We start from the raw sequence: 16,877 nt of genomic DNA, 5'->3' as shown, positions 1-16,877 counted from the left end.
GGGACAGAGAGGATACACAAAGTTCCGGGGCCGGGAGGGGTTCTGGGGCACCGCTGTGGCCGAAAAGGTCAAGCAATTAGCACATCCCTGGCTGTTCCAGGCGGGGAGGAGAGCGGGTCATCTGACCTGCCCCCTCCTCCCACCCGCGGCTGCCGGGCTGAGAAGGCGCTGGTGGGGAAGCGACTTTGGATCTTGCTGGCGGTGAGTCAGTCCTGCTCTTGTTGCACCTGAGTACACGCTAGTGCGTTCGCCATCAAGCAGCCGGCCTCCTCCGCCTCACTGCCAGGTGAGCCACACGTAGGGGACAGCTGTGGATTCGTCCGCAGCGTTGGCCCGATGCCTTCTTCGTGCTTGTTGGTTCTGTTCCGGTGGCCGAGGCTGTGACCTATTTCAGTGACCGTTGTGCCCCTGGAGCTTGGCCAGGTGCCTCGCACAGAGCAGGTGCTCGGTAAGGCAGGTGCGGCCGGAGGGTGTCCTGGGCCCTTCTGCAATGACGAGGAGTGGCTGGGGCTCCTGAGGTCTGCATGAGTGTCTCCTGGTTGCTGTGATGAATCACCATGGATCGGGCGGCTTAAGGCAGCACATTTAATATCTGAGAGCTCTGGGGGTCGTAAGTCCTAAAGTCAGGGTGCCTGCTCGGCCGAGTCCCTTCTGGAGGCTCCAGGGGAGAACCCTTTTCCAGCTTCCAGAGGCGCTCACGGCCCTTGGCTCACGGTCCCTTCCTCATCTCCAAAGCCAGCGGCCCTGCAGCTTCCACGCTGTCTCTGTTTGTGTTGTCACGTTGCCTTTTTCTCACTCGGATCCACCTGTGTTTCTCTCTCAAGGACCTTTGTGATGACACTGGGCTCACCCCAATAATCGGGGGTCATCTCCCATCGCAAGATCTTTCACTTGATAACACGGACAGAGTCGCTTTTGTTCATAAGGTCGCCGTTTCCAGGGATTAGGACGGGGACCTCCTTGGGGGCGAGGAGACATTATGCAGCCTACATGTTGTTGTTCAGTCTCTAGGTCGTGTCTGACTCCTTGCAGCCCCATGGACTGCAGCACGCCAGGCTCCCTCCTCCTCCCCTGTCTCCCAGAGTTTGCTCAGACTCCTGTTACAGTGAATGGGTGATGCCATCCAACCATCTCATCCGCTGTCGCCTCCTTCTCCTCCTGCCCTCAGTCTTTCCCAGAAAATAGCTCCTACGAGTTCCAAAAAGAAACCGGAAAGGGAGGCTGGAGTCCTGAAACCTTCATTCATTCACGAATTCACTGTTCATGCACCAAGTGTTACTGATGCTTCCTCTGGGCTGGGCCCTGTGCAGGGAGCTGGGAGAGCCTCAGGTCTTCCGTCTGCCCTGAAGGCGCTATGGTCACGGATTCAGAAGCACAGAAGCACATGTGCGTCGAGTGTGTTAACACTGGAAAGGAAAGGAAGGGAACAGATCAGGGTAGTGGGGTCTGGGGTAGGGACCTGGCTTGGGCGGGCATCTCCACATGCCTGTAGCCGCCTGCTTTGCTCCTCTGGGGCTTTCTCTTCAAAGGCCTGACCCCGGGAAGCACAGTGGGTCCTCAAGGCCCTTGTACTTTGTCGCCCTCAGAGTGGCATCCATTCCGGGTGGAGCCGCCAGCCCCAGAGGCGCATGGCTTCCAGCACCCCCAGAACTGGCCGTCTTTGGAAGGCGCACCTCTGCCCAGCGGCGGGTTCTCCGCGGGGCCGGGCTCCAGGCTGCAGGCGGACGCGAGCCGCCAGAGGGCGCCGTGCTTCCTGTTTCCCTCCCGCGGATCCCAAGCGCTCTTCCCCCAGGAGCGTTTGTTCCTGCGGCAGGTTCACAGAGAATCCGTTCTTTTTTCTTAAAATGACTTAATGGTTTAATCTTCTTATTTCCTCAGCAGAGCACACTTTGGTCTTGCCTGGGCACGATGGGACATTAACGATCTGGCTAATTAATATGAGCTCTGAGGCTCGGGGACCGGCCCAACTTGCTTCACCAGTTTTATCTTCCCCACCATCTCGTGTTTTCTCTTACGAAGCGCATTTCTCTCAGAGTGTGTTAACCTCATCAGGCTGGTCCCGCTGAGGTTTCATGGCATCTCCGAGTGGGTGGGACACATCTCCAAGGGGCCGAGACCATGGCCGACACACGCAAGGGGAGATGGCCTTGAGACTAGGTTTTTTCTTTTTGTAATTGAAATATAGTTGATTTGGGCTTCCCAGGTGGCGTTAGTAGTAAAGAACCTGCCTGCCAATGCCGGAGACATAAGAGACTCGGGTTTGATCCCTGGGTTGGGAAGATCCCCTGGAGGAGGGCATGGCAACCCACTCCAGTAATCTTGCGTGGAGAATCCCGTGGACAGAGGAACCTGGCGGGCTACGGTCCATGGGGTTGCAAAGAGTCAGACATGACTGAAGTGACTCAGCATGCCTGCACATAGTTGATTTACAATATTATGTTAGTTTCAGGCCATTTGCAGCAACATGGGTGGATTAGAGATTATCATACTAAGTGAAGAAAGTCAGACGGAGATGAATATCATATGATATCACTTCTTTGTGAAATCCAAAGCAATGATACAAATGAGCTTATTTACAAACAAACTCACAGACATGGAAAACAAACTCATGGTTACCAAAGCGGCTGGGGAGGGATAAACTTGGAGTTTGGGATTAGCAGATACGACCACTATATATTGGAGAAGGAAATGGCACCCCACTCCAGTACTCTTGCCTGGAAAATCCCATGGACTGAGAAGCCTGGTAGGCTACAGTCCATGGGGTCGCAAAGAGTCGGACACGACTTCACTTTCACTTTCACTTTTCACTTTCATGCATTGGAGAAGGCAATGGCAACCCACTCCAGTATTCTTGCCTGGAGAATCCCAGGGATGGGGGAGCCTGGTGGGCTGCCGTCTTTGGGGTTGCACAGAGTCAGACACGACTGAAGCGACTTAGCAGCAGCAGCCCTTGTTTTTGGTAATTCTAAGTTTTTCTGGGGTTTCACCCCTTTGCTTCCTCCTTCCACTTTTTCTAGACTCTCTCTCCTTTATCGTTAGTTAATGATGGATTTTCATGACGGGTGATTGATATCGCGTTCAACTACTCAGAACCAGCGCGGCTGATGGGTGGAAATGTGGCAGATGGACCTTCCCCAGATTAAGAGAACAGAGCGCGCACGTCACAGGGTTGCCATCAGCTTAGGACGATGTGACCAGGGTGCTGTGACTGTCAGGGACTTGAGCCAAGGTGACTGAGAAAACAGGAGGCAAAGCGGGATGGCCCCCTGGGGGTTGGGGCAGGCCAGCTTCAGGAGTATGGTCCAGGTGTTCGTCAGAGGGGTGGGGTGATGCACACGATTCCCCAGGGGCTCCAGGAGAGCCTGCTACATGATGGTGGCCCTCGGGGTTCCTGGGGAGACCGGCGCCCTCCACGTCCCCAGACAGGCATGTCACCTGACCAGGCCCACTCGATGCCCCTGCCTCTGGCATGCGACTGCGTTTTAATGTCACTCTGAGTTAGATGAGCAATGCTTTTGAGCCTCCTGGGGGCTCTGAGCTTCCTGCTCCATGTCATGTGTTGATCACTGGGCATGGGTCCTCTGGCCCCGGCTCTGTGCTGGCTGACTTCGGGAGGCCCTTCACACTTTGCCCCTTTCAGAACGGGCATGGGGGGCTCAGGTCAGGCTGAGTGGCTGGCCCCATCCACCTGCCACCTTGATGTTCTCTGTAGAGTTGCAGTTTTGTTCTAATGCAGCCTAATTAGTGTCTGCTTGAAGTGCTCAGCGACCTGAGAGATGGTGGTGGTGATGCCTGAGCAGGGTGTGCAGGATCTTCGAGATGAGACGTGCCTGGAGTGTGGTGAGGGGGATGGAGCGACGTCTGGATTCTTCAAGAACTGGTGACCCTGGAGGTGTGTGGCCCCTTGTCATCCTGAATGCTAATTAATGAGACTGTTTCACACCTTGACACGGGCAGATAACTCGGGCTTTACGAGGTCCGCTTTGATTCTGCTCCTTTAGGGGGTCTCCTCTGTGAGCGGAGCCCACCTCTGGGGGCACAGGGGTTATTGGACTTGACCTCTGCCTCTGGGAGCTCATAATTGAACAGGAGGACATCTGCACGTCCACTCTATTGGTAAACTTGGGAGCTCTGGGCTGCGCGACCTTGAGCTGGCGTGTGCCTGGTGCACCCTCAGACTTGTCGAGCGGGTGATTCCGTAGGATGCTCAGCACTCCTGGCTGCCCAGCGCAGGTGCAGGTAAGGGGACGGGGATGGAGAGACCCAGCATTTACATGTGGCTGCTGCTGGATGCACCGCCTCGTTAAATGAGTGGTCACGACGACAGGTCTGGTTCTAACCCCTCTGCAGAGGCGAGACGGTGAAAGGCAGGAGGACTTAAAGCCCAAGGTCACGGGATGTTCTGTGATGAGTCTCCAAATTCTCCCCTCTCTCTGCTATTCTGTCTGCACAGCACGGACCCTGGGCCAGGGCGCCTCTGAGCAGGGCCAGGAAAGAAGGGGTGTTTGCAGTGGGCTTTGCAGCCGGGCTCAGCCACTGGACACGGTGCTCCTGGGGGCGGCGGAGCACTGGTGGCAAAGACTGGGACCACACCTGGCCCCGAGCTCTGCAGTGGTTGGGGGTGGGATGGCATGGGGAGGGGTTTGGGTTTTGTGTTGGGAGAAGTGGAGGACCAGGGCAGTCTGTGGGCAGAGGAGTGACTCCATGGGCCTGCATTTGAGAACAACATCTGGAGACACGGGCGGGGGTGATGGGGTGGACCGGAGTGGGGAGAAACCAGGAGCAGACACCCTCAGACCCATACCCCGTCTCAGGCCCCTGGGGGATTCTTTCTACCTGATACTTTCAGAGAGGTGACTTGAATCAGTTGACCCACTTGCTTTCGGTCTGAAAGAACTATCAAGTCATCATTGGTCCCTAAAGGATCAGCCATCGTTTTATGAGCAAGAAGCCCGGGTCTGCCCCCGTGTCCTGGTTTCTGCTCTCCGGGCGGTTCATGCGGTGCACCTGATGTTGAAGGCTCACCTAGAAGTCTTTCTTCCCGCTCTCCTTCTCACAGACAATTCATTTTTTTCTGTGGTTCTCACAGTTTTCTGATCACGCAGGGCTCAGGGGAGGAAAAGGACTGCTTCTGGGCAGAGGGAGTGATCTGTGAGAGCTCCAGCCTTTTCTGTGTTTGCACCTAAGCAGGCTTCGGTGTTGGAAGACCTGGAGTCCTGGAGCTGGAGGAGCGTTCCTTCCAGGGGGCCCCGCTGGGGATGTGAAAGCAGGTGGCCGGTGGGAGCGCGCTCTAGCGGGCGAGGTCTGGGAGTGTTGCCTCAGAGGCAGCCTGTCCCAGTAAGTCCCTAATTGCAGAGCAAATTCCTTTCTCTTGGGTCCTCACCCTCCCTGCGGCCGCATCGCAGTAATTGGGTTCTTGGTGACCCACGACTGCCAGGCTAATGTAAGCCTTAATGGAAACGCTCTTTTTCACCCAATTAAGTGGCTGGAGGTGGAATGTTTCGCAAGAACAGCCTGTTTCCAGTTCTTCTGACTTTGCGTCTCTTACCTGTGTTCTCTATCCGGCTCCATTTTGCCTGCGTAAATGCATTTACAGTCACTTATCTATTCTATGAATGTTTATCGGATGCTTGTCGTGTGCCAGCTTTTGAACAGTGCCTGGCCAGTGGGACAGGGCAGTGGACACAGCACGATTTCCTTTCGGGGGGTAAGGGATGGAAGCTGTCATGCGTGCTGGGAGCTGAGGGAACCCAGAGGAGGCACCCTAACTCTGCCCGCAGGGTGGAGGGTGCAGAGAATGCTTCCCTGAAGAATCTGGGGTCCCGGGTGGAGTTGGCTGGGCATTTCTGGTGGTGAAACAGCTGGGGCAAAGGAGTGACCTCATTGGGAGATGAAAAAGCATGGGAACTGCATCTGCCCTTCGACGGGGGGTGGGGTTCATTCACCAGGAGTCTTTGGGTACCACTCTTAGGGGTTTGGTTATCCTGGAGCCAGTGGGCGTTCTGGGCTTCCCTTTATCAGGGAGTGACAGCCAGACAGTCTGCAAATGACAGAGAATCCAACTGAAAGTGGATTAAGAATAAATGGAACTCACTGGTGCATTTGATAGAAAGGCCTTGAGGTCACCAGCCTCAGGTAAGGCTTGATCCAGCAGACAGATGGCACAGCTCAACTCTGTTCCCTCAGCTCTGCAGACCCAGTGCCTTCATTGCCAGTTTCTGAGAGGTGGTAAGATGATGGGGGCGACTTCCACCTATATCCTCCCTAGGTCAGGGCCAAGGCGAAAGAGTGCCCATCATTTTGCATTCCTAGGGAAGTCTCCTTGCAGCTGTTAGCTCTCATTGGGCCAGTCTCCTCCCTGACTGTGTTCTGGGGAGTCAGCGTACCCGCTGGCTGAGATCTAGAATACCTGAGCCCTGCTTCACCAGAAGACAGGCACATGGATCTGGAGAGGAGAAGAAGTGGAGTGCAGATGGTCACCTGCAGAAGGGGAGAGGCTGACTTGGGGTGGGAAGAGACTAAGAGAGGGTCTGTGGGAGGCTGGCTGGCCATCCTGTTGAGGCGCGGTCCACGGTCGCCCCAAGGGCAGGACCCGAGATGCCGCCGCTGCAGAGGCTGGTTCTAAGTCCCACGTCTTGGTGGCTGCTTCTTTCTTCTTTGCTCTCGCCCACACACTGGGGCCTTTCGCCTGCAGTCTTGGGCCTAGAATCAGCTCCACGGGCAGCCTCGCCTCCTCTGGTAGGCCTCTGATCTCCTTCCCTGTAGAACTGCTGTCTCCTTTGAGTCCCTGCTATAGAGCATCCGTTTGCTGCGCCTTCTTTTAGCTCTAATTTTCGCGAGTACCGTGTGAACGCTGCCATGGCAGAGCCTCCCTGGCCTCCTCCTGTCCTTGCGTCATGGCCCTCTCACAGGGGATGCTGTTCTGGTCATGCTGGCGCACATCCTTCCGTTCCTTTTTCTATGAATTCATTGTGTACAATAGAAATACATAGCTTTGCGTTTTCTTTTTTACAAATGAATTTTTGAGTTTTTTTTTTTTTTCCAGCTGTGCCATGGAGCATGCAGGATCTTGGTTTCCCCAACCAAGGATGGAACCTGTGCCCCTCTGCAGTGGAAGCCCGGAATCCTAACCACTGGACCGCCAGGGAATTCTCAGTTTTGAGTTTTCTGATTCTGTATTTTGCATAAATACCATGCTGTCGTATTTTGGAACCTGCTTTTTAAAAGTCAACAGCATCACAGTACTTCCCTCGTGGTCCAGTGGGTTAAGACTTCACTTTCCACTGCAGGGCGGGGTGGGTGCGGGTTCAATCCCTGATCAGGGAGTGAAGATCCCACGTGCCTTGTGACCAAAAACCCAAAACATAAAACAGAAGCAGTATTGCAGCAAATTTGATGAAGACTTTAAAAAATGGTCCTCATTGAAAAAAAAAATTCTTAAAAAAAAAAAGCCAAACTCAACACCATCACATGTATTGCACTTAATTAATTGTCCATTTGTTCCTTGAGAGTCTCCTCTGTGCCAGGGGCTGAGCCAGGCAGCTGGGCGGACGAGGCCAGGACACACCCTCCCATGTGTTTCGCCCACACCAGCCTCCCCCCAGGACCAGGGCCGGCCCCGTGGGCTGCCAGCGGTCGTTAGCTCGGCCACTGTAAAACCAGAGGCTGGCTGAACAGGACCGCTCTTCAGCTGCGGGCTCTTGCTGTGGGGTCAGCTATGCCTGTTGACCTCTGCCGGGCTTTGCCTTATTGAAATGCTCACATATTTCTCTTCGCCTCTCAACTTATTTCATCTGGAGAAATGACATGGAACCTTGTACTGCAGCAGAGCAAACCCCATCGATCAGACTGTTCAGGCTGAGTAATCCCCACGGTGCGGGCAGCAGTCACGGTGCTTCCTTATTCCCGGGGTCTTGTCAGACACTCATCCTGCCCTGAGAAACTGCGGCAGGTTAAACGTACATAAATACTCTGAGCTCGTTACGTTGGGCTGGCATCCCCGAGACGGGGCCAGCTTGTCTTCCTCAGTAAAAACAAACCAGATCGGCCACTTGAAAGGTTAAGAGGCTCTTCCTTTTACGTTTTGCTGTGTGGGTGGCTGAAAGTCTCTTTCCCTATGTCTGGGTCGGGAAGGGCAGCGGCTGTCTCTGGGACTGTTAGCACTCCCTGCCTTTTACCCTGGACAGCATGCAGGCATCCATCTGTCGCAATCCCGAGAATCCTGGAGCTGGAGCCTTGACTTCCCGGGAAGGGTTGGGCCTCCTGTATCAAGGCCTTTAACGAGGATGATACGGCGGAAGTAGCTCATCCTCTTGAATTACGACCATCCAGTCATTTAGTCACCTGGTCTTTGGCTGTCAGGCAGGGTTGTAGAGTCTGTGTTCCCCCCGCCAGCTGTCGAGTCTGTGGGCGTCATCGTGCTTGTTGAGGTCTTATTTGGGCCCTATGGTCTCTCCACTGAGCTGTGAGCTCCCCACGTGAAATACAACTTCATTTATTTTTAGAAGAGCTGCTCTGTTAGGAAGACCTTCATGGCTGATGAACTTAGTTATTCTGATAACTGTGTAACTTCTGCGAAGAAGCGATCCCTCTGAGCGCAGAGAGTTGGTGGAGAGTCGTAGAAATCTCTCCCTTCCCTGGGGAAGCATGTGTGGGTGCGAAGTCACACACATCAGTTGTGCCTGACGCTTTTGTGATCCCGTGGATGGAGAGCCTTATTTAACAGAGATTTTGTTGGGTCCTTCTAACACACATGGAGTTAACCCTGACTCTCCCTCCCCAGCCTAGGTGGGTGGGGTGGCAAGGGCAGGGGTCTGGGGGGTGGGGTAGGAGAGACAGGGGTCTGGGGGCTGGGTTGGGAGGTCAGGGGTCTGGGGGGTGGGATGGGAGGGACAGGAGTCTGGGGGGTGGGATGGGAGGTCGGGGTCTGGGGGGGTGGGATGGGAGGGACAGGGGTCTGGGGGGTGGGATGGGAGGTCAGGGGTCTGGGGGGGTGGGGTGGGAGGGACAGGGTTCGGGGGGGATGGGAGGAACAGGGGTCTGGGGGGATGGGAGGGGCAGGGGTCTGTGGGGTGGGGTAGGAGGGCAGGGGTCTCGGGGGGTTGGGGTGGGAGGGGCAGGGGTCTGGGGAGGTTGGGGTGGGAGGGACAGGGTTCGGGGGGGATGGGAGGGACAGGGGTCTGGGGGGTGGGGTGGCAAGGGCAGGGATCTGGGGGGTGGGATGGGAGGGCAGGGGTCTGGGGGGGTGGGGTAGGAGGGACAGGGGTCTGGGGGGGGTGGGGTGGGAGGGACAGGGATCTGGGGGGTGGGATGGGAGGGACAGGGGTCTGGGGGGTGGGGTGGCAAGGGCAGGGGTCTGGGGGGTGGGATGAGAGGGGCAGGGGTCTGTGGGGTGGGGTAGGAGGGACAGGGGTCTGGGGGGTGGGGTGGGAGGGACAGGAGTCTGGGGGTGGGGTGGCAGGGGCAGAGATCTGGGGTCCGTGGACTCACATGGGAACACTCCCTCCTTTATCCTTCTTTGTCTTTCCTGGCAGTTCTGAGGACCACTCCGTTTCCTCGAGTAGGATCTGTCATAGCTGCAAGTGGGCACGTCTTGAAACGGGCTGGTTAAGTGCCCCAAATTGAGACAGCTTTCCTGCCATTTCCAAGTTCTTCTTTTAGCTGGGGAGCCGGGGCTGGGCATGCGGCCGCTTTTGTTGGGGTTTCTCTTTGATCTTGGTTCAGACGGCCCGCTGGAAACTCTCCCCCCGTCCTTTTGTTCTCTGGGAAAACCAGGACGTGGGTATATATGGTGTAAAAGCCCTCATCGGTGGCAGGCGTGCCTGCCGTGCTGAAGGGACACGCTTGGAAAAATGTTCCAGATGCAGTTGCCAGCACTTCAGTCTCCCAGGGCGCGGCTCGCCTACCGTGGGGGCTTTGCATCTTCGCTGAACCCCCAGCAGGTCAGCCCCCGGGGAGAGTCTTGCACCTCATCTTTACAGGGGGTGAGTTGTGCTCCCCACTCCCGCCGCAGTGCCCCTCATGGAGCAAGGAACCTTTTTGTCTTCAGATCTGTGTTTTCCCTTGAGGGTAACCTTGCTCTTTAAAAAGCAGCCTGCTTTCAAAGTTGTGTTTTCTTAATAATGTCAAAAGGGGAAAGAAAAAAAAAAAAAAGCTGCCTAAAAGCCTTTTTTGGAGGGGAAAGAGCCTGGGCATAAATAAATAAATAAGTGGAACCCGTAGGAAGAAAAAGATAAAAAAAAAAAAAATCAAGGATGGAACCTTTGCGCTCAGCCTGGGGTGTAAATGGCAGGCCCTTTGTGAGACGTTTGAGGTTTTAGTTTTTGATTCTCTTTTCTCCTTTTCATGCATTTGTCATTCCAACCAGGAGAGGTGGTGTGTGTTTTAAACCTTGCCTGGTCTCTGGGTAGGGTGATGGAAGGAAGATGGGGTTTGGAAACACATAGGCCTCCCTCTGTTTGGCAGAAGCTGGAAGCTAGTGCTTACTGAGCGCTTGCTGCATGACAGACATTGTTCTGCGTGGTCATTACCTTCTCCGTCTCTGGGGGTGAATCAGGCCCATTTCACAGATGGAAACTGAGGCATGGAGTAGTTAAACAACAGACTGGCTCCCAGGTTCCAAGCCCCTCACTGTGCAGCTTCTCAAATGTAAACACCTACTATGTGCAGGAGCTGAGCTATCACTGGTGTGGGCAGATGGTCCAGGAAAGAGGTGGGTATAGGACATGACTGAAGTGACTTAGCAGCAGCAGCAGCAGTGGGATGCGAGCTGGGCAGAAGGGAGCCTGGAATGGGTGAGGAGCACCCAGGAGGGCTTCCTGGAAGAGGCAGCCAGCAGGCTGAGGCTTGAAGATGGATAGGACATAGCTGGGCAGAGTGAGTGAAGACCAGGTAGAAATGATTCAGTCCTGCCTGCAGGGCTCATGGTTGGTGTATATCAGATGCCTTCATGTCTGATAGACACTGGCCCAGCGAGGACCAAGCCAGGGCCAGCCACTCCCTCACAGACGTGTTGGGAGATTAGATGAGTGGAAGGCATGGAAGGTGCCTGGTACTCAGTAGGTGCTCAGGAAATGCTGGCCCTCTCCCACCGACAGGCAGGAGTGTGGGCTGGACATTTACTGTGACCTGGGATTGCAAATCGGAGGCCCCTGTCTGGGCCACGGAGTTTGAATTACTTGCTTGCGTTTATAAATTGGGAGATTCTGCCCCAAACCCTAAATTTCCAGCTTTATTCTGAAAGCGCCTGGGTTTTGGTGATGGTGGTCTGCATAGCCCGCTCTGCACCCCGGGGCTGGGTGAGGTGTGGCTGTCCCCACAGGAGCACCGGAGCGATCAGGGCCTCTCCCGGATTGCCTTCTGAGCCTCTCCCAGCCTCCGGCCCTCCTGGCTCCTCCGCAGCCCTGTGTCGCCCGTGTGGCCCACTGCGCAGAGTATCACTGCGGGAAGGTGAACCTTGGTTGGGAACGCACTGCTTGCTGGGTTTAGTGTGGATATGGGCAGACCCTTAGCACAACAATGAGTCCCTGGCCCTGGGACTTTGGACCCCAGGCCCTTTGAACGCCCCCATCCAGTGTGCACACCACACGCCAGGGGAATCTATCTCTGTGATGCAAGATCATTGGTGTTTCCGGTCTTTGAAGTGTCTGACTTTCCGGCAAATGGACCAGTGCTTTCAAAGCCAAGATATTCCTGGGATTAGTGGAAAGCCACTGACCTGGCATTGATGCCTTTAAACTGTGGTGTTGGAGAAGACTCTTGAGAGCCCCTTGGACTGCAAGGAGACCCAACCAGTCCATCCTAAAGGAGATCAGTCCTGAATATTCATTGGAAGGACTGATGCTGAAGCTGAAACTCCAGTACTTTGGGCCCCTGCTGTGAAGAACTGACTCTTGAAAAGACCCTGATGCTGGGAAAGATTGAAGGCGGGAGGAGAAGGGGACAACAGAGGATGAAATGGTGTAATGGCATCACCGACTCAATGGATGTGAATTTGAGTAAATTCTGGGAGCTGGTGGTGGACAGGGAGGCCTGGCGTGCTGCAGTCCGTGGGGTCGCAAAGAGTCGGACACGACTGAGTGACTGAACTGAACTGACCTGGCAGACTGTGGGCCTCGGGGAAAAGCCATGGTTTAAGGGGCGCCCTCCTTCCGGACTCCAGACTGACCCTCAGAAGATCGTCATTAGATTCGGACTGAAGGCTCCCCGGTGAAAGGGCTGTGTCCCCCAGGGTTCCCAGGCCATGAATAGTAGCAGAGTCCTGAAGAACCCTGCTGGTTTTCAGCATGGATGCGGCCGCCACACAGGGCTTCCAGAATCCCTTCTCTGATCTGTCATCCATGGGCTTTGCATGGAGTCCCAATGTCCCTTTTCCAGGTTCTTGCCATCTTTCAAGGCCAAGTTCAGATACTGCTTCCTCCAGGAAGCCTTCCCTGGTTCTCCCTGGGATGAACTGATTCCTCAGAAGCCCCTGTGAGGTAGGTGCTGCTGCCTCCCCATGTTCCAGACGGGGAAACTGAGGCTGGGCAAGGTGAAGGGTCTTGTTGGAGGCCACACATCCACAGAGGGCACGGTGAGCTCTGACCCGGGGCTCGGTGGTCACAGACCATACTTGTGTTCCTTGGGGCTTTATGCTTCACAGGCCTGCAGAATGTGCTGTTGGCCCTGAGTTCTGGGTGGGTCTGTGCAAGCATTTCTCATCCATTAAAGCCGCCAGATCCCGAGCCCTGTTTAGTGTTATCTTTGATGTTCAAGGGCGGTGTGAAAATTTCTCTGTTTTCATGTGACCCAGTTTCTCTGCTTTGAAAATGCCGTTCCCGCGCCCTCCCCCCTCCACGCCTCCTTATTGCTGAGATCAGGCGGCAGGACTTGTGGAAGCATCTCTTTATTTCCGCACCCCTTGCACCCCCACCCACCACTGGTCGCTCTGGCCCAGGCCCGGTGTCCAGGCGAGTGGATGACCTGAGAGGCAGCTCTGGGGCTTCTGGGAGGAGCTGCGGGTTCATTATAAGGACTCAGCTGCCTGGCTCACCTGGGACTTGAAGCCCGCCTATGCAGCCCTCTGCTCGTATGACACCAGGGTCTTCTGTTCTTCTTCCTCGGAGAACAGAACCACCGCAGATGGACTTGACTGGGAGGGACCTCCCTGGCCTCTCTGTTCTCCATTGGTGACATTGGCCTAGGAGGCAGGAGTAAGGGGCCCTGGCCGCTACCCATGTCCCCTTGTGAGGACTTTTGTGAAAAACCTCCTTTCCCCGCTTCCCTTTTCTGCCTTGGAAAGCTCTTTGCAGGTTCAAAGACTCCGTAACTTAGTTCTGCAGGGAAAGTAATTGCTGAAGCTTGGTCTGTTTTCTCGGGGGTCTGAGTGAACGGTTGGGGATCTTTGGATTGGGGAGCCGGGCGGGCGTGTGTGCGTCTCAAACCCATTTGCTCGTGAAGGTGTTTCCCATGTGTCTGCTTCTTGCACAGCGTTCGGCCAGGGATGCGGGGATAAAAAGGTGGCTTTCTGCTCCTAGGATGTGGGGCGGGGGCGGGGGAGAGACTGTGACGCCTCGAGCTGCAGGGCGTCGGCCTTCCAGACTGTTGTTGGCAGGGGCCCACTTTCTCTTCTCCTTTTAAATTGTAGTAACATACACGCAACATACAATTTACCCTTTTAACCCTTTTTAAGCGTGGGGTTCAGTGGGTACATTCACATTGCTGTGTAGCCATCAGCCCCATCCACCTCCAGACCTCTTCCGTCTGCCCAAGTGAAGCTCTGCCCCCCTTACCCCCTGACTGCCCATAGTTGCCCTCTGTGCCCAGCCCCGGACACCCAGCATTCTACTTTCGGTGGCTCTGGATCTGGCTCTCAGGACCTCGTGTCTGTGGAATCACGCAGGGCTTGCCGTCTCGTGTCTGGGTTATTTTCCTTAGTACAGTGTCCTCATGGCTCCGTGGCAGCGTGTGCCTGAATTCCTTTCCTTTTTGTGGGTGGATAACGTTCAGTTGTGTGTTTGGACCACATTGGTGTGCCTGTTCATCTGTCGGGGGACACGTGGGCCGTTTCCACCTTTTGCTGTGAATCGTTGTGTAAAGCATTGCTGCTGTAGACTGTGGGTGTGCCGGAGAGCCTCACTCCACCCCCTGGCTTTTTAGATTTGTATCAGGGTCTTCCTGACGTTGGAAGCCGGCGTCCTGGGCCCTACTGCCTTCGTCCTCATGCAGGGCAGAGGCGGCCTTGGCCCCAGAGCTGGGTCTGTGGCTGAGTCCAGGGAGCCCACGGCGTGCCCGGCTCCGACCTCAGGGTCTCACGTTCATCATTGCATTCAGTCCTTGCGGGGGTCCTGACGTTTGAGAAGACAGGCAGAGAGGTTCCCAGACGTGCCTGCCTGCCCCGAGGCCATCGTGCCTGTCGCCTGGCTTCTCTGTCCCCCTGCCCCTCCAGGTCCCAGAATTGGAGGTGTTCAAGGTGACCTCGATTTGAACGGGGAAGTAGGTCTCTACCTCTAAGGCCTTTTCATTACACAGGAGAAGGCCTTGAAATGAAAGCAACATTGTAGATCAATGACTATTAAAAATAAATACACAAAACAGAGGAGAAAGCCTGGGCCTTGTCCTTGGAGATCACCAAGGGAGAGGCTGGTTGTGTGGTCCGTGGTGGGGGACTGTTGCCCAGCGGTCCTTAGCCAAGGGCTGGAAAGGGGGCAGATCCCAGGGCCCCCTGCACCCACCGCATGGGGGCTGGGGGCTGGAGCCTCGGGTCTGACGCAGTTGGGGCCAGTGGAAGGAACATGGTGTTGAAGGCTGAGGCTGTGAGCCCCCCGGTGTCAGGGTGACGCCTTGGCCAGTGAGACTCGAGCTACTTTCCTGGAGGGTCTCTAGCACAGGGGTGCGGTGGGGGGGGCGGCAGGGGACCTTCTCTGTTCTGTGGATGGAGGCCGCCCCACTCACTGTGGAGCCAGCCCTGCGGTCCCTGCGAAGGTTCAGGAGACTCCAGGTCTCTGGGTCCAGTTTGTTAGACTCTGCCGTGTGTTCCACTGCTCCTGACCCTGGGCATCCCCGGGCGTCAGGCCAGCAGGATTCTGTCCCGTGAACTTGGCCATGGACAGCAGCGCCGCCTCTGACTCTGGGCTTGCCTGTGTGCCTGCAGGGGGGTCTTCACACCCAGAGTCCACAACAGGGACCCTGCCTTCTCAGACCCTGTCACTGCGATCCAAGCTGTGTCCACCCCAGCAGCCCTGGGCAAGATCTGGAAGCATCCAGAAGCTTCTGTGTCTTAGTCATGTGTTCCGAAGAGCGGTGAGAACAGCCTGGCAGGGCTTGGCCGGAACTGGGCACTCTCCGGCGTGGGCGAGGAGTTGTAGAATGTATTCTTGGTTCAGGGCATTTTTCCTCGGACTCTTTCTGGGCAACCAGCCACTTAGGAATGTTTGTTAAATGCCTTAAAAACACGAGTTGATTTCTCTTTGTTTCCACTGCCAACATGTGAGGCCATGCTAGCCCATTTATACTCACTGGTTTTGCCCTTTCTCTTTCTCTTGACAGTGAGTGACCTCCAGGAAGAAGGGAAGAATGCCATCAACTCGCCCATGTGCCCCGCCCCAGTGGAGGTCCACCCCGAAGACTCCCTGCTCGGTACTGTCGCTTCCGCCAGCTCCTTGTCCTGGGCGAGCTGCACTTCCCTGGGTGTGCGGTCGGTCTGGGAGGGGCTGACGAGGAGCCTTGTGATCAGACCTCACGCCGGGCTCTCAGCTCAAGGTCGTGTTTAGAAAAAAGTCTGCAGGAACAAAGCGAGCTTTCCCTTGTAGGTTTCGGCCTCTCTGGTTGCAAATGTCAGCTTTATTAGTATTTAAGTATGATGGGCCAAGAGAGTGGGGAGCCGACTGTCCTTGAAAAGACGGTTTGTTGCACTCACGGTTCCCCGGGTGCCAGGGGAGGGTAGCAGTGTCAGGGAAGGACGAGCAGATGCCTTTACTGTGGTTTTCACAGGACAGAGTGGGTGAGCAGAGTTCATGAGCAGGTTTAATCCGCTGGTTCGGGTAGTTTCAGGGGCCTCTGGGACACAGGAACTGCCCTGAGGAGTCTGTACCTGGTCTCAGGTGATTAGGGCAGGGGCTGTTGGCTGGCTGTGTAAGAGCCCCATGGGAGCTCAGTTAGAGAGCTGGCTGGTGCGGGGGGTGGGCTCTGGGTTGGTTGTTTGCATTGAAAGGCACTCACAGGGGACACAATTGCTGTCTTGGGAGTCAGCTGGCTCTGAGCGGGGAATCCCCGTAAGTCCCTAAGGCCCCAGGATGTCGAAGCATCTGAAAATACAGAACAGGGACTTCCCTGGTGGTCCAGTGGATAGGAATCCACCTGCCAATGCAGGGGACATGGGTTCGATCTCTGGTTGGGAGAATTCCACTTGCTGTGGAGCAGCTAAGCCCAAGAGCTACAACTGCTGAGACTTCGTGCTGCAGCTGCTGAAGCCTGCATGCCCTAGAGCCTGTAACGGGGAATTACAAGAGAACGAGGGAAGCAAGAGGAGCCATCGCAATGAGAAGCCCACACACCACAACTTGAGTAGCCCCCACGCAGCAATGAGACCCCGTGCAGCGAAAAAGAAAGACTAAGAAAGCAGTGCATACATGTCCAAAAAATTTTTTTAAATACAGAAAATCAGAAAAAGTATTAATACCTGCCCCGTCTCTATGCAAGCTGGAGGGGCCTCCCAACACCAGGGGCTTGCTGGGTGGGACCTGCCGAGTGGTCCTGGCCCTGCGCCCACCTCCCTGGGACCACGTCCCCGCCAACACTGATGAGGTGACGGCCTGGACACCTTTTTCCTTAGCGCGTGCTTTGGGATCTGATGGACCTGGAAGGCTGTCTTGGAACATTCTGCTTCTTTCCAATCCCTG

The 16,877-nt window shown here is 55.5% G+C and overlaps 1 protein-coding gene across 1 annotated transcript in view; it reads left to right on the top strand.

Annotated features, from left to right (window-relative positions):
- PARVB (parvin beta) overlaps positions 1-16,877 on the top strand; it is a 112,752-nt gene that overhangs the window by 43,971 nt on the left and 51,904 nt on the right. Inside the window, exon 2 of the mRNA XM_055565792.1 lies at positions 15,526-15,615. Within this exon, the coding sequence (XP_055421767.1) occupies positions 15,526-15,615 (90 nt within the window). The remainder of the gene's footprint in view (positions 1-15,525; positions 15,616-16,877) is intronic.

The sequence above is a fragment of the Bubalus kerabau genome, chromosome 1 (genome assembly GCF_029407905.1).
Source record: "Bubalus kerabau isolate K-KA32 ecotype Philippines breed swamp buffalo chromosome 1, PCC_UOA_SB_1v2, whole genome shotgun sequence".
Lineage (NCBI taxonomy): Eukaryota > Metazoa > Chordata > Mammalia > Artiodactyla > Bovidae > Bubalus > Bubalus kerabau.
Note: the sequence above shows the minus strand (reverse complement) of the source record. Positions and strands in the feature narration are given on the sequence as shown.